Below are 23,670 nucleotides of genomic sequence, written 5' to 3' on the forward strand. Positions count from 1 at the left end.
GCATCTTTAAAATTTCATTGGTTTGTTAGGAACTTCTTTTCTTTTCTTTTAAACCACTGGCTAGCAGTCTGTGAGCCCAGTAGAAAATAACAAAAGCTGACCCTTACATAGGGCATACTATGTGCCCAAGCGTTATTCTATGTGATTTACATATATTAACTCATTTCTCTTAACAATCCTATGAGATGGACACCACTGTGATCTCCATTTTGGATGTGCTGAAACTGAGGGACAGAGGTAATGCAACGTGCTCAAGGTCATAGAGCTAGAAGTGGGGGAGCTGAGATTCAAACCCACACAATCTGGCTTCATACATCAGAGGAAAGCGCTCAGTTTAGGTGTCAGGTTTACCTGTGTGAAATATGAAGAAAATCACTTATCTTTTCTGATTATGAAAAATCTCAGAATTTATACAGGGCCTGTTATACGCCAGGGACGCTAATACACGGTTTACTGGCATTATCTCATTTCTTCCTCACAATAAACCCGTGAGATACTATTTTTATCCCCATTTTAAAGACACAAATTTAAGGCACGGAGATGAAAAATTATTCGCCCAAAGATTGAAATCCAGGCAGACTGACTCCACTACGAGCTTCTCAGTCTTTCCTGGCAGTAAAACGAGAGAACGGGGGACCTCAAAGGGATGCCACGAAGAGTACAATGAAATAATGGATATGAAAAGGCCTCGGTGAACAAGTGCAAGGGATAAGGCCTACCCACTTGAATCACTGTTGAAAACTGGTTACCCGGGGCCTCTGGCCAACGGTTTCTAGTCCCAACCCAGCCCCTTCTCCGCCCAACCCACAGCGATATCTTTGAATCTCTTTCTCTATCTCCTCGGATCCTGCCCCCAAACACTTGGCTGAGCGGCGGACCGGAGAATAGAAGGTACGCGCGCGAGCAGGAGGCGGGGCCTGCCGCCCCGATCCGTACCGGGGGTGGCTTCTGCACATGCGTTGTGGCTCTACGGCTTCAGCTGCCTCCTCGCTGCAGCCAATCAGGGCCCGCGGCGCGCTCGAGACGTATTAACGCTATGTGAGTCGTTGCGTGCGAGGGGGGCGACGTAAGGGCGCTCCGCGAGCCCGTCTGTTCTCGAATGAAAGGAAACAACCTCCGGCGACAGAACCCCGCTCCCAGGCGCTGCCGGAGAACCAAGACCGAGTTCTTTCTCTTTCCCCTCATTGGCGCTTCTCCCCTGCCGTTCGCCTCTGGGCCCCGCCGGTGAGTCCCCACGGTACCTTGGGGCCCCCCATTCTCTGCCCGGCGGGAGAAGACAAGGAGGATGGCGGTGGCCAGGCCGCCGCCCCTGCCCGTTGTTAAGGGGGACTCTTGGTGGTCTCGCTTTATTGTCAGGGACCCCAGAAGCGCCGCTCATTGAAGGCGCTTGGCAGAGAGGCTGCTGAGAAAAGTGCTTCGGAGGAGCCAAGGGAGAGGTTAGGCTTAAGCCTAGACTTCGGGGGAGGGGGCGCAACATTTAAGGAGGACAAAATACCGGGAATTTTTAGCCTTTGCCATCGCTTAGGACATATTTGGGAAGGAGGGAGACTCCCAGTTTGGGAAGAGTGAGAGGAAGAATTGTTAGGATGGCAAGAAGGGTAACCTTACGGAATGAGGAAAAACTCCGGGGTGGGGGGAATTAGGGGTGAAACTGAGATAGGAAACGAAGACTATTAGAGGGCGAACTCCTGGCGGGAGGAGGGTTAAAGAAAGTGGTAGGGTGATATTTTCCTGGATCCAGGAGGATTGGAAAAGGACAATTAGGGGACCCTGACTTTACGACCGAAAGGAACCTGCTAAAGTGCTTTATTGGAAGATAGTTTTGCGAGTTTATCTAGCGCTTGATTAGAGAGAGATCTTGGAGTCTAGTGTGTATTGAGGAATAAATAACGGAGAGGCTCCGGTACGTTATGTGTACCATCCTTTATTATATGGACGAGCAGCACGGCATTCTTTTGAAATTTCTTCGTTTCGATATTCTGCGTGGAAGTTGAAAAATCCTTTAATTTCGAAAAACCTTTTCTTTTTATCGGCTTACTACGTAATATCAGGTCTTATTCATACAGTTCAAATTCTTTCTCTACCCTTGGGTTTGAAACAACTGGAAAATTCCTTTAGTTTCCTTTTGAATAACCGCAAAAAGCAGTGCGAAGCATGTAATAATATCGTGCAACCAAATTCAGGTGCCCTTCCGGTTCATCTCTTATTCGTTTATTTCTCTCCAGTGTAACTTTCCTGACAGAAATACTGCTTCTTGGATCGTTTATATATTTTGATCTGTATATTTCAACTTCCTTGCGTGTGGAATTGTTTGATCTTCCGGAACTGCAGTTTTTGTTTTGTTTTGTTTTTCCGTGAAAATGGTCTTTAAGATATCAGACACTGAATGAGCTCTCGAGTTGGTTCTTGAATGCTCTCCTTGATGTTTCAGGTTATTTCCACCTTGGTGCTTTAAAGCATCTTGGAAAATCTGAAATGCACTGATTGCTTCAGCCTAACTAATCGGGTTTTTATATTTTTTCGGACATTTAAATTATGTTTCTCACGCTGTTATCTTTGCCTCTTTATTTCTGCTTTATAACATTATCCATAATGCTATGTTTCTTTTAAGGAAAAGGTTTCATTGTTGGGTGGAAGCATCAAAGTTTGATCTCCGCATGCCCTGAAAAACCTTTTAGACTAAAATTAAAATGCCATATACTGTATGGATCATTATGAACCCCTTAATATTGGTCCTTGGAATGCCCTTATTCTCCTCAAGTAGAGACCACAAATGTGACAGCATTAGATAAAAATCTGCATTTTTATGATGAAGACATTTTTACTAGGAGTCATTGTTTCCATGATGTTCTCCACTTCATGTTTTACAAGGAGGCTGTAAAAAAAATTAGCAAGATATGCACAGATGCATTATTTGAATTTTAGTGGAAAAATCCATTTACTCATTGCACGTTGGGGAAAGTTTTTAATTGGTTTGGTGCACTTTTATGTGCGTTTCTGTTCACTTTACAAATTATATTTAAACTGATTACAGGAAAAATACACTAGAGTATTTTTGAATGCAAAATAAAGTGTACCTTTTTTTCTCTTTTAGATTTTGGGGTCTTTGATACCTAGAAAAGTAAGTTCTCAAAATTAGGATGAGAAATTTACCTGTTTATAAATGGAAAGAGGCAGGATTCAATATGGGTAGAATTTTGGGGACACCATTTTCAGAATTAATTTTAAGAATAAAAAGTGATGTTCTAATCTAGGAATTTACTTTGTCTTAAGCTGTTTTTATAGCTTATGCTAAGGTTGTACAGAAATTACACATTAAGACGTCTGTATAGATTGGATTCATAATGTGCCATCCTTTCAGCTGGCCAAGGATGACCAGGAGAAATGCTGAATACATTACAGTGCTTTCAGAGTGCTTACTGTTCATTGCACAGTAGTAAAGAAAGCTAATTTAGAACTCAAGTAGCAAATTCTGGAGCTATTTATGAATTTTGATGTTTTGCATATTTAATTCTAAAGATGTTGGCAGCTACATTCTTGATAAAGCAACTGAACACATATTTGCCTGAGCAAATGCAAACACACTTCCCCTTTTGTTTCTTTTGTTTCTCTGTTATGTTCTTTTTTTTTTTCTTTAATCCTAAAAGTATTTGCTGCCTGTTTTCAATCAGTTTCACGGTTTATAGCCAGTGCTATGAATACAGTACTGTTGTAAAGTATCCGATGCCATTTGGAAGAGTGAAGTATTTAAAATTGTAAATAGCCTTAAGAGTTTGTTAAACCCATCAATGCAGAGACTGTCAGGGCCTTTGAAGTTTCATTAAAGAGAAAAACCTAGATGTAAATTGCTGAGAAGACCTGTTTCTTTGTAACTTCGTGTTCAGTTTTAAGTATTTGCATTGTTACATTGTAAAGCACTGAATGGTTTGCAGCTACCACCTTGCTGGCTTCCAACTGCTCCTGTTCTTGTTGGTGAGCAAGTGCTTCTCAGAAAGAAACAGTGTAGTGTTAGTGAGTCCATTTTTTCAACATATTTTGAAAATGTTCAAATGTATGGAGGAATGGAAAGAATTTAGTAAATGTTAACACAAAAATTTGAGATTTTATTGACTGTAATGTGTGTTGTGGTAACCTGGGTCCTGAACTGCTTAGTTATGTTGATTTGGGAAACCTCCACAATTCAAATAACTGATTCTACATTTGTTTATAGTCTTCTGAAGAATCCATGTTGAGATTGATGATCTAAATCTGAAACCTTCCATGTTAGAGCTTTTCTTCCCTTTTTTTGTTTGACTATACTACCTATAGTTATAATTTGACTAAATTTAAGGCTCATTCAGAAAAATTTCCCTTTCTTTATACAGTATTACTAATTAAGGTATGAAAGTTACTACATTTAGAACACGACTGTCAGTTTGTAACTTTAATAAGCATATTTTTGGAGTAAATCTCAGAGTCAGATAATACAGTTGTTTTTATAAATGATTGGTTCCTAAAGTCTGCGTTTTTGAATAGACTGGTGTAAAGCTGAATGTTTTCCTTACTTGCAAAAGGAATACAATAGCAAAAACTAATAAAGATGTATACATGGTTTTTTTAAACTTGAAAATAATTCAGCTTTTAAAAATAAGTGTTCCAAAGTCATGGTTATGTAAATTCATTTCTCATTTGTTGGATTATCAATATGTGAGCTTTAAGGAGTTGTGCAGTTACAGAATTCTGTTCACCCTGGATATTGTGTAGTTCTCTTATTAGTTTTTGCTCTGCTCTTAGATGTATAATTCTTTGTCTCCTTGAAGGGGCACCTAGCTAGCTATACATGAAAAATGTTTTTCATTAATTATGTCAGCAGATGACTATTTTAATATCATACACTGTTCGTGTTTTATGTATCCATGCAGAAATAGTTCTAATTATTTCACATGTCCCTTAATTTGAGAGCAGTTTGATTTTTCTCAGTACTTCATTAACTTATCTTTATGCATATGCTGTACATTTTTAAAATTACAGAGGTTTGAATATTAATTTGTCTATACTAAATAGCTATTTTTAAATGCATATATTAAGACCTAGGTCAAATATTAAGCAATTTATATTACTGTGTAAACTGATTTTTAAAACAAAATTAACCATTTTGTTGCCCTTCTTATTCTCTGTAGCATTTCTTGAGACATAAAGTGGCATTCTAAAGGCAATTTAAAAATCATGTCAAGCTCAGTTGAACAGAAAAAAGGGCCTACAAGACAGCGCAAATGTGGCTTTTGTAAGTCAAATAGAGACAAGGAATGTGGACAGTTACTAATATCTGAAAACCAGAAGGTGGCAGCACACCATAAGTGCATGGTAAGTATGCCCGCAGCAACCAAGAGATCTGAAACCATGAGAATCTTAATAATGAATATTCCTGATTACTAAACAAAACAAAACAGCAAAACCAGTTAAACTTCTAAGAAATGGTTTCTCCCTAATGCTATGCCATTTTTACTTGAATATTTCCTTTTAAATTTAGCATCTTATTCACTGTTTCACTGTAATTTCTTTATATATGAACCTTAATTTTTTTTAAATGTAATTTATAGCTCTTTTCATCTGCTTTGGTATCATCACACTCTGATAACGAAAGTCTTGGTGGATTTTCTATTGAAGATGTCCAAAAGGAAATTAAAAGAGGCACGAAGCTGGTAAGTTGGTATTTCTGCCTCTTGAGAATAAAACTTACTTTAAGCTCATTAAGGAGGAAATTGCTTATTTTAGAGTGTATCGTGTTATTAACTGAGTGTAATTTTTTTAATTGCAGTCTTATTTTTTTCCCCAAATCAGCAAATTGCAAGGCTAGGTTTAACTTATTTGTCTATCAGTGAAAAAGGAGTGAATCAATATGTATATTCATTTTTTTTCTTTTCAAAAATAATTAAAATCTTCTTGGAGGCCATGTTGACTTACAAAACAAGCAGTTTGCTTAATTTGAATATTTCATGTGTTAAAGTCTTCATTCACGTATATTTTGATAATTAAAATTCTGAAATGTTTTCATTTTCCATTAATAAAGTAATTGTGATCATTACAAATGAAGATGACAGAACCCTTTCAACAGGAAAATGTTAGTAGTTGCTGCACAATGTATTTTACCATGGTTCAGCTATACAACACAGCATTTCTGACTTTGGATAACTTTTGGTGAATCTTACAGTTTTTCTGAAGCTGTGCTAAGTGTAATGTTCCTACAGTTGTCTTCACTACCAAGTAACCAGTTTGGCAAGATACTGTATTGCTCTGTTGGAGAGGTAGTGTCGTCTCTGTTGCTATTTAATACATTGTGGTTTACATTGAGACAGTGTCTTCTCATTTGGTTATTTTTCTCCTCTGAGCTCTTTATTGAAATTACATCTGTAAATGTACCTTCAGTAGCTCCACTATCAAGTGTTTCATTATTTTAAAGATGGGTTTGGCAGAACATATATCTATGTTCCTAGGCACTAAGTAATCTCATATTTCGTAAAGAATCTAATGGGAAAGGGGGGGCTATCATTTTTTTTTTTTTTTTGCGGTACGTGGGCCTCTCACTGTTGTGGCCTCTCCCGTTGCGGAGCACAGGCTCCGGACACGCAAGCTCAGCGGCCACGGCTCATGGGCCCAGCCGCTCCGCGGCATGTGGGATCTTCCCGGACCGGGGCACAAACCCATGTCCCCTGCATCGGCAGGCGGACTCTCAACCACTGTGCCACCAGGGAAGCCCGGGGGCTATCATTTTGATGTCAGGAATAATCTATTTTGAAAAGTAGTCAGTTTTCTAGTATTAGTTGAAAAAAAAGAGAAAAGCAATATGAAGAAGTTCAAAGATAACATTTGAGATTTGTTTTAAGGATAAATAGTCTCAAACCCTAGAATCAGTATTGGCACAAATGGGAATTCAGAGGTCAGACAGTTTTTGTTGTAGTGAGATCTTAACTGTGAAATTGTTTATATTCCCCACCCTCAAAACTGTAGATAGCAATAGAATGCTGCATTTTTTTAAAAATGAGTTTTTTTTTAATTTGGTGGTTTTAGATTTCTTCATGTTACTGTGGCTTGCTGAGTTTTGAGAACCAGAGCAGTTATGTTTTTATTTCCTAGTCCTTAAAAACAACTTTGGGTACAAAGAAAGAATACTATTTACTTGAAGCTAGTTGTACTGTAACCCTTATCACCCCATTATTTATTCCTTGGCATTATGAATATTCCTGGAAAATGCATCTACATCCTGACTTGTTAGCATTTTTGTTATTTGACATGGCTGCTCTAGTCAGAACAGAAGCAGTTTTGGTCCCTGATGTTACTGTGTTATTAACAAATACAGTGCCTAGTTTTATATGAAGCAGCAGCATACATCTGGCAGTATTGCTGAATTCAATGGAGATTTAATTTATTTGTACCTGTTTGTGCAGAAAGCATCAGAACTTTGTACAGATTTCACTATTATAAATGGTTTTGATTAATTTTTTTTTTTTTTTTGCGGTACGCAGACCTCTCACTGTTGTGGCCTCTCCCGTTGCGGAGCACAGGCTCCGGACGCGCAGGCTCAGCGGCCATGGCTCACGGGCCCAGCCGCTCCGCGTTATGTGGGATCTTCCCGGACCGGGGCACGAACCCGCGTCCCCTGCATCGGCAGGCGGACTCTCAACCACTGCGCCACCAGGGAAGCCCTTGATTAATTTTTAATGGTATGGTGTAGGGAGTTAATTTTTTTGCCCAAGTGTAGTGAGTTATAAATAACTAAGCTTGTTCCTTGATCTAGGGAGTAGAACAGTATTGGAGGTTAAGACCACAAGCTTTAGTAACTAACTAGCTGGGTGACCCTGGGCAAGTTGATTTACTTCTCTACACCATGTTTTCTTCGCCTGCCAAAAGGAGATAACGGTAGTACTTGCCTTCCAGGGATATTGTGAGAATCAAAAAAGAGACGATACAGGATTTAGCATGGTACCTGGTACATGGTTAAGACTTGATAAATGGTAGCCCCTGTTGTAGTTATTGTTCGTAAGTAATAATAAGATCCTGCTAATATTGTTGTAGGCTAATGAAAAGGATGCTGGGCTGGGAATTCACGAGGCCTGTTTTTAAATAACTGCCACTGACACATTATATAACTTAGGACAAGTCACCAACAGTAAACGGATAATGCTGTATCACTGCTTACTAAACAGTGATGTTGCATAACTAAAGAGTGCTATAAGAGATATAAAGAGTTACCTTAGGAAAGGTGTGGGTTTTTTCTTTTTTCTTTTCTTTTTTGGCTGTGCCGCATGACTCGTGGGATCTTAGTTCCCCGACCAGGGATTGAACCTGCACCCTTGGCAGTGAAAGCATGGAGTTTTAGCTAGTGGACCACCAGGGAATTCCCTTAGGAAAGGTGTTTTGTAGCCATTTTGAGGCTGTGGGCATCCAGCATTGAGGAATAGTGGCAGAAGGAGAGAACTTTTGAGCCAGGTATATAATTTTGCTCCCTTTCCTTCTCTTAAAATGTCAGAATTTAAATAATTTACATAGGGGCTAGGACTGGAGTAGCATTTGTATGTTTAATTTTGAAATAATTTTTAAGTCACCTTTTAACCTTTAGTTTTGTCCCTTCCATTACATCATTTTTATGTGAAATACTATCAAGTAACCAAAATTCCAGATTTTGGTTTTCTTATTTACTTTTCCCTTTGTAGATTTGTCTAAGCAATAAAAGGGCCATAAATCAAATAGAAAGGGAGAAAAAAAGTGAAGAGTTTCATGTAAGTAGGTAAGCTACGTGTAAACTAGATAATCAGTTTCCATAATTGACTTTTTAAGGCATTTTATCCTGTGAGTCTGCCCTGGCTCCTGTTCATCTAGATTTTAGGTGAAAAGTGGGTCATGAATTCCCGTTGAAAATAATGAAAAACAGGAGTGCTGGTCCATGGGTGCTTTTAAGACAGGTTCCAGTCTGTATCTCGTGCTGGCTCCAGAGGTTTTCACTTGCCCCAAAGAAAAGTATAAAGAGAAGAGTCTGGGGTTTGAGGTGAAAGTATATAGGCGGCCAGATGGGTCAGAGTCTTGAGAGGATGGGAATTCACAGTAGAGCAGGAGGTATGGGTGGCAAGTGTGTTCTTGCTGCCATAGGCCATTTTCCAAGATTTTCATGTCAGCCACAAGGATCAGGGAGGAAAGCCATTCCACACGAACATATTCATCTCTTTTACATCACCTTTAAGCACCAAGATGGACCAGGAGACATTTGCCAGCCTACTAAGGTTTTTATAATTTGAGACTCTGTTTTTGCAATTAAGACAGATTTTTTTTTTCCAGAATGGTTTCTAGTTCCTCTTGAATTCATATGTGGAGACACCACATCTGTACCATCTACGCTTATTCTCCAGCCATCTAGCCAAGAAATGCAAATTTCCAAGTAAGATTATGAGTTATCGTTGCCGTTTTCATTTGTTTAAGGAGACACTTGAGTATATTTGAAGAACATACTCTTGCTGGATGAAACTAGGTGGTGAGATCATTAAGAGTATCTACATCGGGGGAATTCCCTGGCAGTCCAGTGGTTAGGACTCGGCACTTTCACTGCTGGGACCAGGGTTCAATCCCTGGTCAGGGAACTAAGATCCCACCAAAAAAAAAAAAAAAAGGAAAAGAAAAGAAAAAGAGTATCCACATCAGATAGTTACTGTTAAAATTGGTACCTATGTCACATATATCACAGACTCTAGGAACAGAAGGAGTTGAGAGGCCATTTAGTTCACTTTCCTTCCCCTTAGGCAAGATTACCTAAAAGCCATGTAACATAGATTTTTTTGTCTATCTTATTTTAAATATATCAAGAAATTGTGATTCTACCCAAGCAACCTGAAACAGGACCAGTATTATATAACACTCTTCACAGTTGCGAAATTCATCCTCCTGTATAACTCAAGTATCTCACTTAAGTTAGAGTCATTTATTCTAGGTCTGCCTCTTTCCATTAAAAGAAATATTTGGTTTTTTCTATATTAAAAATGAAAAGTCCTTCATAAACTTGATGACTATCCTCAGGTCATTCCTAAACTTTCCCTTTTTCAAACTAAATTTTACTCACATGTCTTAAGAAGTCCTTTGAACATTTTTCCTGCTTTTTTCAGTAGCAGAAATAGCTAACATTTATTGAACACTTAATATGTGCTAGGAACTGGGCTAAGTACTTTAAATACATGAACCTTTTTAATCCTTACAGTCATATTGTGAGATAGGAAGGTATTCATTCTCACTTTACAGATTAGGAAACTGAGGCTCAGAGAAGTAACCTGACTATGGTCATATAGCTAGTAAGTGGCAGAGCTGGAATTTGAATCCAGGGCCAGTTAACTCCAAAGCCAGAACTCTTAATCTCCAAAGCCAGAACTCTTACTCTCTAGGTTATACTAGACTGCCTTTTAAGCTACCTAACCAAAAATCACATTTTAAAAAATGTAATGATTAGAGCTTAGAAGTTTTCTAATAAAGATGGAAATAGTACTGAACTTAGGACATAATCAGACTCCTATTAATATATTCTGTTAATAGCATTGTTTTGGGGACAGAAATCCTACATACATACTATGTAAGAATATGCCAAGTCTCTATTGCCCTCAAGATACTTTTTGTAGCCTCTGAAAATAAAAAGACAAATTTTACATAGTGTTTAGTTTATTTACTCAGTACCAGTAGAGTGCTTGGCACCCCAAACAGGGTGTCTCATTTTGAGAGTTCATGATCTAGATATTGGGCATGCCATGAATCTGCATACATGACAATTTATAGATACACCTTTTTATTCTGTGCGGGAGGGATCTTGCCAATTTAGGTGGTTAAGACTACTTCCTAGAGATGGTAAGTTTAAAAAAAAAAAGGATGAGTCCATGAAATAGGTTAACTATAACAGAATGGGTCATTGAGACTGGCAGTAATGGATTAGAATTGAGAAAGGTGGGATGATTACAGGGTCTTCAAACATTAGCAGGAATTTCAACTTAGATAGGCAGGATTTTTCAGGAGACAGGTGATACACAGTAGTCATTGTGGAGGATGAAGTATAATAATGGCAGCATATTTGTCTGCTGTACATAGATGTCCTGCAGGCATCTTAAACACAACCAGTATTTATCATCTCCCTACCCTGAAACCAGATTCTCTTTCTGAATCATTTACCTTCAGTTCTTCCTTCTTCCACATCAGTCACATCGATTCTACTTCTGGGATGTCTCAGCCCTCTTGTCTTTCTTACTGCGACCCTGTATCCAGTCTTCCTCTTCCCATCCTTCCAACATACTGCTGGTATTTACTTGATCTCTACTTTTATAACCTAGTATCACTCACTTCCTGACTCCAAACCTTTACTGATTCCTTACTGCCTACAAAATAATATCTGCCCTTCAGAAGTCGTACCTTAACCCACTTTTTCCATTCCTAATGTCATCCCCTCTCCTCTCGGTTTCCCAAGTATCCTCTGCTTGTCCCCATATCTGTGCATGTACAGATGTTATTCATCTCCTAGCTGCCTCTCAGAACTTCTGTCTGTTTCTGAGTCTAACTCAACCTTCACCTCTGTCATAGAGTTTAACAATATGCATTGTACTTGTTACACGTGCGCAAGCCATTCTTCTCCACTGTGTTGTGAACTCTGGGAGAGCAGACTGTATTTTCTTTGCCCAGCATAGGATTAAGTGGGGGAAATGCATGGAAAACACTTAGCATGATGCTTGGCGTATCATTTGTGCTCAGTTATACTCTAGTAAGTGGGCACTCATTAACTGTTGGCTGAATTTGAAGGAGGGAAGGGCTTCAATTGGATGATAGTGTGAAGCTTAAATAATGGGCTAGGTGTAAATTGACCACGGAAGTAATAGTATAAGCATAAAATTCCTGTGTTTTGGTTAATCAGTGTTTTAGTGTTGTTTGCAGCTCTAGCAGTTTGAAGAGGAAGGAGAGAAATCTAGAGGGAAAAATCAGGTTGGTTATTTGTTCAGGATGGTGGAGAGCTGTGTATGCCTCAAACAAGGGCGTTTTCATGTTTCTTCAACCTTCACTCTACCAGTAGGGTGTTAAATTTTTGTTGTTTTCCTCAGGCATTGTATTCGTCAAGGCCTCCATCTAGATTCTAGAAATCATCTGTCTGTCCATTTATCAGATACTTAATTGGGTGCCTACTTTGTACCAAGCACAATGCTAGACACTTTGTATGCAATCATGAATAAATGTACTTTAGCCTTAGAAGTATGTAAAGAATGCCACAGGGGAGCTGGGAGAGAGGACATAATTAATTTTACCTGAGAAGTCAAAAGACTTCATAGAAAGTGACATTTGAAGTGTGTTCCACTGGGGAAATGATGCTGTAGAACTCAAAGGGGGAAGAGTTTCAAGGAGGAGGAAGTACTTTTGACAAGTATTAAATGAATATTAAATGCCAGTGCTATTTAAAGTAGAGTGTGTGTGGCTTATTTGGCATTCAGTAAGGGTAAAATGGAGCACCCAAAGTGTATAGAACGCAACCACTGCTTACTACATACAAAGAAGCAGAAGATGCCAGGTAATTAATGGTGCTACCAAATCCTTAGAGCACTGGTACTTAACCAACTATTAAACCAGAAAGGGGTGTGGGTGGGTTGCAGATAGGTATTTTCTGAAAAAGATTCCCAAGTGATTTTTGATGAACACTCTCCGTTACGGACCATTGCCTTAGGACAGGGGTTGGGACACTTTGTGTAAAGGATCAGATAATAAATATTTAAGGCTTTGCTAGCCATATTGTTTCAGTTGTGGTCACAGACTATACACAAAGAAGTGAACATGTCTGTGTGCCAGTAAAACTTTATTTATGAAAACAGGTGATGGGCCGAATTGGGCTTGCAGGATCCTTGCCTTACAGTATTTTGGGGGAAAAACAGGTAAATTTTTTCCTGAAGATTTGTTCACTGGCTTCGTTGTCATCTGTGTAACTAAGTGTACGTGCGTCATGAATGTATTCGTATAAATGTGAATTTTTTGAAAGCTCATCATGGCATGCAGATTAATTTAAATGTGCGCAGATACTTTACCTGTCGTTTATATAAAATGAACTTTGTTTTACTTTGGAGGTGATTAAGGAGAATGAATGTGAGGCCAAAGAGAAACTTCAGATCTAATGATGAAGAAAATCAGGTCTTTGACTATTACTGAATAAATTAATTTTTAAAAAATTCACAAATTTTTTTCCTTTGCCTTCATTGAATATTGATACTTCTTTGTAATTGAGAATACTGTAAATTTATGTCATTATATAATCACTTCTCGCTTATTTGTGCTAATGGAAGAGAACCCAAACCAGTAGTATAAAATAATCTATGTCTGGTTTTGGGGGGATGTCTTGGTACTTATTTGAGCATGGATTGTAGTTGGTGTTCTTCACAGATTAAGTATAGTAAGCAGCGTGGCACTTTAGAGTACCCTCAGCCTGAAAGACCTACATCTTAGAAGAGCTTAAACAAAAAGATCTGAGCTCAGAAAAACTCTGAATCTTTCAGATGAATAAAACAAACTTCAAAAGCTCCGATAAGATAATTTTATATTCCTCATAATGATGATTCATAAAGTTGGATGGAGTTGGAGTATGTGATATTGAGAGCTAGGTCAGGAGACTAGGTTAAGTAAGAGCTTGACAGGCTTACTTGCCCTCTGATTTCCAAGAGACTTCTGAAATTATTTATTCAGTAACTGCTTAGAATTATCTATTACTTTAGTAAAAAACAAGTGCTTTTCAGTAGCCCTGTTTTTTAGAAGCACTTGGAATTTAAGGTCCTAATCTATCAAGTCACTTTTCAGTGACTTTGACAGCTTTCAGATTTCATTTTTGCTTTCTAGCTTTCTACTTAGACCTAATTATTTTATTATATAACCCTTATTAAGAATATTTTATTAAGTTTGTATTTTTTGAGACCTTCTTCAAAATGCTGTATATATATATTTTTTAATTGTAGCTGTAGGATAAACCAGAAACAGTTATGAGTTCATGTTCCACCTTTCCGGGCAATGGTAATTTTTTTTTAGGGGTTTTTAACAAATCAAGTGGACAGCATCTGCTAACCAGATAATTCAGAGGTTACTCTGTTTTCTGACTGTGTTGGATATATGAGGTATTACTCTATATAAAGTAATGAACCTGGAGTTAGGAGCATTTTTTAGGCAGCTCTGAAAACTTGCCCCAACCGCACTGTCCTCCATTCTAGTTTTAACCGGAGGTAGTGTTTTCTGTTATTAAAAATAACACAGAATAACAAACACCAGTGTAAGGTGAACTACTCTCACTTTATTTTTGTCTCGTTTCTCCTGTGAAAATATCCTAGGTACACTATTCCCAACTCCCAAGTGCTTTTTTTAAAAAGATTTTTTGACCTGGACCATTTTTAAAGTCTATTGAATTTGCTACAATATTGCTTCTGTTTTATGTTTTTGGCCCCGAGGCATGTGGGATCTTAGCTCCCCAACCGGGGATGGAATCCGCACCCTCTGCATTGGAAGGCGAAGTCTTAACCACTGGACCACCAGGGAAGTCCCTCTGATTTTTCTTTGTTTTGCTTTTGTTTTTTTTTCCTACAGACTTTTTTTTTTGAAACCTCTTTCATTCTCTGTACATTTGTAGCAGTTTTCTTGCAGCAGGTATCTTGAGAGTAGTAAGTACTTGGCTGTGAGAATTTATATTTATACACTGGTGGTCAGTTACTGACATGCATAGTAGATATACAGCAGTTAAGCTGAGCAAGCTAAGACTTAGAGCTTTTCCCCAAGAGCCTTCTCTTTCTGCCTGTCCTAGAAGTTGGCAATCTCATTTGTTTTGCCTTGTCTCTGTCTGTGGTCTTAGTTGAGTTTTCCCTGAGCTTCCCCCATAGCAACTAAGAAAGCAGTATTTTTCCTTTTATTACTTAAGACTTCTTCCTTTTGCAAAGTGAATTTCAGTCCTGGCCTATTTCAGTTGACTGAGGAGCAGGTATGTCCCAGCCTCTGTCTTCTGCGGGACTTTAGCTAAGTCATAGTCCTTTCAGTTCCGTTTGTCTCCTCTCATGCGTGACTTAGTTCCTCTTTCGTCTGTGGATCAGCTCCTTGAGACTCTGCTTGTGTGGCACAACTTAATCTTAACATAGTAAAGCTTCACAGACAGTAGAACCCTGGTTACCAGGGGCAGGAGGGGTGGGGGAAATGGGAGATGTTTGTCAAAAGGTACAAAGTTGCAGTTATGTAGGATAAATAAGTCTAGAGATCTCCTGTACAGCATGATGACCGTAGTTAATAATACCGTATGGTATCGTGGAAATTTGTTGAGAGTGGATTTCTGGTGCTTGTACCACATGCACTAAAAAAATGGCAATTATATGAAGAGATGGATATGTTAATTAGCTCAACTCTAGTAATCATTTCACTATGTATATGTATATTAAAACGTATACATCCTAAATATGTATAATTTTTATTAACATTTTTTAAAAAGATAGTATGATATGTAAACATCTATAAGAGTCTCTTTTTCTAATCTCCCCATTTTGGAAGAAGTAATTGATTATTGAAATTTATTAGGTCTACTAGGTAGCAAACTGAATAGAGGAATAAAAGTAAAAGAAAAATCATTAACAACAAAGAAATTTTCACCTCTATTTAAAGAACTTGAAATCAGGGTATAGGCAGGATAAGCTGAGAATTGACATTTATACCTATATTGAAGACAGGAAGTTGGCCTTCAACAGAATATTTGATATGTGGGACAGACCTTTTTTCAGGGAGGAGGAAGTCCGCCACTGTCCTTGAGAAATGTGTTCCTGTCAGATTAACTTTGATTTGCCCACATGGAGAGCAACCTGGCTACAGTGCAAGCATGACACTCGTTCTGCTGAGGGCCCAGTAGGGCCTGTGACAGATTGGAGGGCAAATAAATGTTTTGTGTAAAGAGGAATACAGGATAACATCACTCAGGTCCAACCAACTGGTGCCTTGCTGTGTCGGGGGGGCCCATTTTCCTATTATTCTACTTTTTTTTCAATAGAAGTCCTCTTTGTTTTATTTTCCATAATACTTTTTTTTAAAGAAAAGTATACTAGCCACCTATCTATTTTCTCAACTTCTTTAATTTTCTTTTTATCTCTTCTTGATTCTCTCTGCTCATTCTGTGTCCCTTCAATTGGATTGTTCGCAATTTCACCTTTCCAAATCAGACTTTTAAAATATTTTTAGATGTATTTTAAGATAATTATGTCAAGTCTGCAGGTATTAGAAACGTGAATGAGAAAAAGATATGCCATATGATATTAAAATCTTCAATAACAGAGTAACCTGAGTTTCTGTAGTTAACTGGTTATACTTTGGGCAGATTTGAATTTATAACCAGCCAAAACACGTTTTGATATATTTTGGGCATTTGGTTTCCTTCTCATTCTCGATAATTGAGTACTACATGGTAAGTCACAGTGTTTGTCTTCCAAAAAACTCATTCTAGAAGCACTTGATGGATAAAGTCTATACATTTATAAAGATAAATTAGTCATACAAGGAAGTAAAATGGTAAGAGCCAAAATGAATACTCTATCTTAAGTCCCATAGGCGTTCAAGTAAAAAGAATTATTTCAGGTGTTGCAATATAGTAGTGATGTCTTGAACACAGTAGTGTTCCCATTCTGTATTCATAGGTACACAAGCAGATATACATTTTATATTTAGTTTTATTATGGACACTTTTTTGGTATTTTCTTAGTACTTTGCCAGAATTTCTTATACAAGCAGAAATACCTGCTTGTGTATGAATGCTGCATAAAATAGATCCTGTGAATTCTAATTAAGAAAAATTTCTACTCCTAACCTTGAGAAGAATCTTCCACTCTCTGAAAACATTTTTATTGGGATATCTTCCTCTTTCTTTTCTTCCTTGAGATAAACTGACAAAATAAAAATGAGAATAAGCTTTTTCTCACTTAAAAAATTTTTATTTGTTCTGAGTTGCTGTAGTTAACTGGTTATACTTTGGGCAGATTTGAATTTATAACCAGCCAAAACACATTTTGATATATTTTGGGCATTTGGTTTCCTTCTTATTCTCAGTAAACTGAGAGATGGGTATTGAAATCATTTGCTAGAGTATTTCCAATGGTTTTTAAATAATTTTTTGTAATTTCCCCTTTGTAGAAAAATCAGAAAATATATGAAATGATGAAGAAGAAAACCAATCACACACAGATAGTCACTCAGCATTTTGCTATGTTTACTTCCACCTATTTTCAGAATATATGTTGTAAACATAATTAGCATACCTAACTCTGCATCCTGCTTTATTTTTTCACTTAATGTTATACATAAACCTTTTCCCATGCCATTAAAATGTTTTTGAAAAGAGTAAAGAACATTCCTACATATGGTTGAACCGTAATTTATTTAAACATTTTTCAGTGGTTGTTTTCCACAGGTGGTTTTACATTTTGGGCTATTCCAACTTTGCAGTGAAAATGATTGCATATAAATCGTTTAAGTATGATTTATTTTGTAGACTAGATTAATTCAAGGAAAATTACTGGATCAGAGAGTATAAACTTTTAATAAGTTCTAAGATAAATAAGGCAAGTTGCTGTCCAGAGAGTATACCAATTTCCAGCAGTATCTGAGAGTGCCCATCTCACTGTGTTTGCCAGTGCCGAGCCTCTACAGGATTTTTATTTTTGCTTGCTCCTTTTATTTTTGCTTGCTCATTGAACTCAATAATTTTTTTCAGAATGTACCCATGCAGACACATTTTCGATGTAATTTCAAAATGAGCTACTTGCAGTACAGTTCTTAATGAAGTAATGGTAATGTTCAATTTATTAAGTTAAAAACCAAGTGACAGTATGTACAAAATTACATAGAAAAATACTTTCACGTAAGCATAGCAACACTGTAATGGTGTCTACACTTGGTGAGTATGAGTGATCTTTTAATTTTTGTTGTGCTCTTTCGTGTTTTCCACAATTTCTGTAAGTCTATGATTTTTTTGATTAGAAGTATAATTTACTAAAATAGTAGAACCTCATAAATAAGTTATAGTACAAATGCTCCACCTCCTCAAAAATTTATAAGCCACCCAAAAGCATTTAACAGCTTTCCCTGCTTGATAATTTGGCACAGTGTTTCTTTTTACAGTATTGCTTTGAAGTTTCTATATTTATTTAAGGAAGTGGTGTATTTCTTTCGCATTAATAATGGGCACTGGCCATCATGTTTTCTGGGAAGTACCTGTATTGAGAATGTTTGTTTCTGACTTACATAGGAGTCTTTTTTAAATGATAGCTTGAATGAGAGGTTGAGTGTTTGACTTGCTTAGAGAAATGTAAGGCAATTTATTAGAATTTACATTAGCCTCTTGGTACACTAAAATTGCTTAGGAGCCAAGTAATGCAAAAATTAGGATGTTCTTTATGTTAAAATTAATCAAGAGGAAGGAGAACAGTTCCAAATGAGGCATCTAGCAACAAAGAAACAAATGAACAGATTTTAAGATTTACCTTACTGTGAATTTATTTTTGCATGGCATTTATAGCTTAGGAGACAGCCTGATTAAAAGTCCACTCAGTACCGTATACTATGATATGTTAATCAAAACCACTAACAGTCATTGTTATGTACTTTTCTTAAAGAATTTGTTTCTAAATTTAGACATGAGCTAGTTAAACAGTATGAATTATCCAATAAAGTCAGAAGGTAAGGTATATTAGAATATCTTGAAAGAATCTGTTTTATCTACTTCCTTGACTTCATAATGTGAGAGGTAAGTAACAGATTAAATTAAAATAGATGAGCATGTTTTCACAATCAATTTGACATCACAAAATATTTTTAGGGCTCGAGGTATTTGAAAATCTACCTAATTCTTTTATCTTCTCTCCTTCCCTCACTTGAAATTGATTTTACCAGGTTCCCAAATAGTATGTGAGTTTTTTTCTAAAAATTCTCATTGATAAGTGGAAATGTGAAAGAAAATTTTTTCTGGAATGAGCCATTTTCTCCAGTTACTCATTTCCAGGAAGATCTGGATTGTGAAAAGGTCTACAGCTTACATTCCTGATTTGCAACATTTCAGATTTTCTCTTAACCACAATGAACCAATAGATATTAATAATATTCCATTAATTTTGTCATAGTTTAACATGGGAAAAAATACTCCCAGTAGAATTTGATTTGAATTATTTCTAGGTGAGAAAACAAGAAAAGTAGCATTATTAGTTACAGAACTTTTCAATAACCAATTTGTTTTCCTTGACAGAGATTTGATATGCCTCTAACCTGATTTCATAGCCATAGCAAAATCACACACTAATAATATTATTTTATTGTTTTCCTGTAGATGTGTTCTTTGTGCCATTGTCCTGGAGCTACAATTGGTTGTGATGTGAAAACATGTCACAGGACATACCACTACCACTGTGCATTGCATGATAAAGCTCAGATACGAGAGAAACCTTCACAAGGAATTTACATGTAATTATTTAACTTCTCTTTTAGTTTTTTTAAAACAGTCATACTTTCTTTAGGCCTTTGTAAAAATTTGTTCCCATTTCAAAGCATTTCATCATCATCGTAAAGGGTGTTTTTGGTAGGGAATTTAATGCTTAGAGAAATGGCATAGAAAGTTTAATGATAAGGTTTTTGGAATCCAGCTTGTGAATGGGGTGAAGTGTACTGCTCATTCTTAATTTGAAAAATGAATTTGGTTTGTTTACTTTTAATTTCTTCATTTTTTGTAGGGTTTATTGCCGAAAACACAAGAAAACTGCACATAACTCTGAAGGTACGTTATTCAGCCACTTTTCAATTTCAAGAGGAAATTTGAGTAAAATATGAGTGAATTATACTGTATTGACTTTTACCACAAGACATATCTCAATATTGAATACATTTTGAAGAATTGAAAGCATTCGGGTGCTTTCTTCAGTAGCACATATACTAATATTGGAACGATACAGAGAAGATTAGCATGGCCCCTGTGCAAGGATGACACGCAAATTCGTGAAGCGTTCCATATTTTTCACAACATTGTAAATCATCTATACTTCAATTAAAAAAAATAGAATGCTTAACCCAGTTCCTACAGAGATTCAAAGCCTTTTGAGAGCAGTTTTATTATATCTGTAAATTAATTCCCTTTTTATTCCTATTATTAAGATTTATAACTAAGATATTTAAGTATAGAGAACACGTTCTGTTCGCTTTTAAGTTTAAGCCCTATAAAAATTATTCAAGTTATGAATGAACCATTATGAGGGGGAAAAAAGAGAGAGAAGCATTCAAATAAACTAATGTACATAGTGAAAAAGATCTGAATTTTTAAGAAAACTTTTACCCCAAAATTCTTATGAAGAGTATGTTGAGAATGTATTTATCTTTAGGGGGAAATGATGCTAGTGGTTACAGATTTCTGTGTTCAGGTAAGTATGTTAGTAGATTGTAAAGGTAATAATTAGAAACCTTGCTACTGTCAGATAAAGAAAACGTGAACTGGGGATACTAGTGCATTTTGTGATAAACAGGCTTTCTGTTAAATTTTTATCCACATTGTAGTACTTCTTTTTCTTAATACAGACATGTTCATAAGAGGTAATCACTTTTAAAATACAAAGTTTTAAAATTGTTTTATAGTTTATTTCCACTTAAATTTATACAAAACCAGGATAGTCATGTTCATGTATAGTTAGCCAAGCTGTAGTTGGTCTTTAAAAGGTATGGGAAAGTTCTCAAATTGAATTCTGACTTGTTTCAAACCTTTTCAAACAGATGGTTTTGATACTTTTACTAGCAATATAAAAAGGCTTAGATTTAATTTGAGATTGTTCTATCCTTCCATTTAGATTAGAGATCTTTAAAGTTTTTGTTAGCTTCTGAGAACGTGTTGCTTAGAATTAAGAATGGTTTGAGCCTGTTGTTTTAGGAAGTTGTTGCTTTTATAAAGACTTACCTAGTTATCAGTGTTAGCATATTAAAATTTGTGGCCCTTTTTTGATCTCTTAGATCTTGGTTTTATAATACAAAATAGTATTGTTTCCCCTTCAGGACCAGATTGGTCTAAATACTTTAGAAGTGCTGGTTAAAAATTCAGTGTTTAGCAAAAACTTGTCATTAAGGTAAACATATTGGACAAATAATAAGAACAGAATGTTTTTGAGGTGATAAAGTACAACTGATAAACTTTATAGTGTTTTCCTTCAGTTTTTTCCTCACTTAATTCTGTAATTGAATTGAAAAACCTTTCGTGAAAGGTTAAGAGTAAGCTTTCCCACCTTTCATTGCTTCAGGTTTTAACAGCGGATTTATTTGATTCTCTTCACAATTGTAGTGAGCATATATGAAAAGGCAAGGATTGAGACTTAATAATCTGACGAATACAAGTGTGTCAGCATACTGGGGCAGGATATTTGAGGGTGGCAACAATGATTAATATAGTCATCTCCCCTTTTATTTCCTCAGTTTCTGAGGCTGATAGTACCATCTAGTGGTAGAGATAAGTCAGTGCAGACTACATAAAAATAATTTTGACCACCTTTTTGCTTTGAGAAACTTTTTAATGAGGAAGATCTAAATTCATGCTTTTCAGGAGGGCTTTCCGTTTTTTTTAAGATTTTTTCATGTGGACCATTTTTAAAGTCTTTATTGAATTTTTTACCATATTGCTTCTGTTTTCTCTTTTGGTTTTTTGGCCCTGAGGAATGTGGGATCTTAGTTCCCCGACCAGGGATCAAACCTGCATCCCCTGCATTGGAAGGTGAAATCTTAACCACTGGACTGCCAGGGAAGTCCCAAGAGGACTTTTCTTTCAATATAGCTGGCAGGAATACTACAATTCAAATTTGTGATACGATTGATTTGAATTTTGGGTTCAGTGTATAGTTTGGTAGCACATTTGGGTTCCCTGTATTATTGACACATGTAGTATGTTTATACTCATCTTGTAGAACTTGAAAGGATAATATTACAGTTTAAAAGTATGACAGAGTTTCTGTTTATTGAATTTTGACTTTTATCACATTCATCTAGCTTGAATTTATTAGATATTGAGTGCTTTGTCAGAAATAGAACTTCCAATTATTTCATTATTCTAATGGGAAACATATATGCTACTTTATGATTGTAATTTATGTTGGGGGTTTATAGGATTGTATTTCAGGGACTGTCTTTGAGAATTGTATGGCACTAATCTATACAGCAAAGAGGAATTGATACCTTTGGCGATTTCTTGATCGTTTTTGCCATTTGTGGCTCAGTACCTACTTTGCTAATACTCAAAACGATAAATACTATGTAATTCAGTCTGTCATGTTAGCTTGATATAACATGAACTGTGCTTTGAAATATTAAATTTGAGAATCTCTTTACCATCTCCATACTTTTGCCTTTTCCAGAATGTCATATAGTTGGAATCATACAGTATGTAGCCTTTTCAGATTGGTTTCTTTCACTTCGTTGGCCTTTTTTTTGGTGGGGGGGGATTAGTTGTTAATGCTTACAAGAAAGGATCCAATGAACGAGAAGAGATTGAAGGTACAAGAAGGAGGATTCAGTGCACAAGTGGAACAATTGTCCTGTGATAAGGAGGTCCTTTCCACTGTAATAGGAGAGAAGGAAGAGGATAAGTGGTTCCTATCAGGTCTGTTTTCTCTGTGAGGGAGAATGTAGGGGGAGGGGTGAGGGTTGGAAGTTGAAGGAGAGAGAAGTTGTTTTGAAAGAATAGTTGTGAAGACCAGGGGAGGAAGTTTGCCTAGAGAAATGTAAAGTTTCTGGACTGAATTGGGCCAGTTGAGGTTGGTAACCGTGAATTTATAAAGTGATGCCATCAGTCAGGTTGTGTGACATTTCCTACAGCAGTACAGGATCCTGGGTGTAGAATAGAGAAAGTATCTAGTTGGTTCATTCAGAATCGGAATTTTTCCAAGTGGGTTCAACATAAGAGTAAAGGGATAAGGGAGTTTAGAATATTTGCGAGAGTAAAGAAACTGAAAGGAATTAATAGACTGGAGGTCCTGGTAAGATTGAAGAACAATGAGAATGAAAGTACTTGGGAAAGCAATCATCTGTGGTTCCAAAGTATGATATAGTGATTTCAGAGGTAGAATCCTTTTAGGTGACTATGAGGTATCTGGGTATGATTATAGGGATTAGGTGGTTGATGGAGGACATCAGTGAAGTCTAAGGAACTGAATGGCTGGGTGTTGCTTGGATTGTCCATGTGGATAGTGAAATCACCCAGCATGATGGGCAGGGGTCAGGATGGAGAAGAGGGCTGTGAGCTGTGTGCTAAAGAAAGTGATGTGTGAGTGGAATGATTGGAAGTTGGCAATTATTAGCAAGAAGGAGAGGAAGAAGGTAGCATAGTCTGTGGACCAGCAGAATGGACGTCATCTGGGAGTTGTTAGAAATGCCTGATCTGAAGCCCCACCCCTGACCTACTTAATAGGAATTTAAACAAGATCCCAGGTGGTTTGTATGCATATTAATTTGGGAAGCAGTGGTTTAGTTGAATGACATGGACCTCAAAGGTGCAGGGCTTTTTACAAGGGAATGGAGAATTAATGGCTCAACAATGCTGTCTAGCAGAATTTTCTGTGACGATGGAAATGTTCTATATTTGCACTGTCCAATATGGTAGCCACTAGCCACATGTGGTGATTGAGT

At 36.8% G+C, this 23,670-nt stretch overlaps 1 protein-coding gene and 1 non-coding gene across 8 annotated transcripts in view; both read left to right on the plus strand.

Moving 5' to 3' along the window:
* Positions 1 to 1,048: 1,048 nt before the first annotated feature.
* The window catches only part of PHF6 (PHD finger protein 6), a 52,746-nt gene continuing 30,124 nt past the window's right edge, over positions 1,049 to 23,670 (plus strand). The window contains exons 1-5 of one of the 7 annotated variants that reach the window (XM_049704964.1): positions 1,050 to 1,224; positions 5,160 to 5,343; positions 5,580 to 5,681; positions 19,352 to 19,485; positions 19,752 to 19,795. In XM_049704964.1, coding sequence (XP_049560921.1) covers positions 5,206 to 5,343; positions 5,580 to 5,681; positions 19,352 to 19,485; positions 19,752 to 19,795 — 418 coding nt within the window. In that variant the 5' untranslated portion in view covers positions 1,050 to 1,224; positions 5,160 to 5,205. Of the gene's footprint in view, positions 1,225 to 5,159; positions 5,344 to 5,579; positions 5,682 to 19,351; positions 19,486 to 19,751; positions 19,796 to 23,670 lie in introns of all 7 variants that reach the window. The other 6 variants (XM_049704963.1, XM_049704965.1, XM_049704967.1 and 3 more) reach the window with 6 other exon arrangements.
* LOC117198637 (U6 spliceosomal RNA) lies at positions 19,927 to 20,033 on the plus strand. Its single transcript, XR_004479851.1, has one exon. It is a non-coding gene; the product is annotated as a U6 spliceosomal RNA (small nuclear RNA).

This window comes from Orcinus orca, chromosome X, assembly GCF_937001465.1.
Source record: "Orcinus orca chromosome X, mOrcOrc1.1, whole genome shotgun sequence".
NCBI classification, from domain to species: Eukaryota; Metazoa; Chordata; class Mammalia; order Artiodactyla; family Delphinidae; genus Orcinus; species Orcinus orca.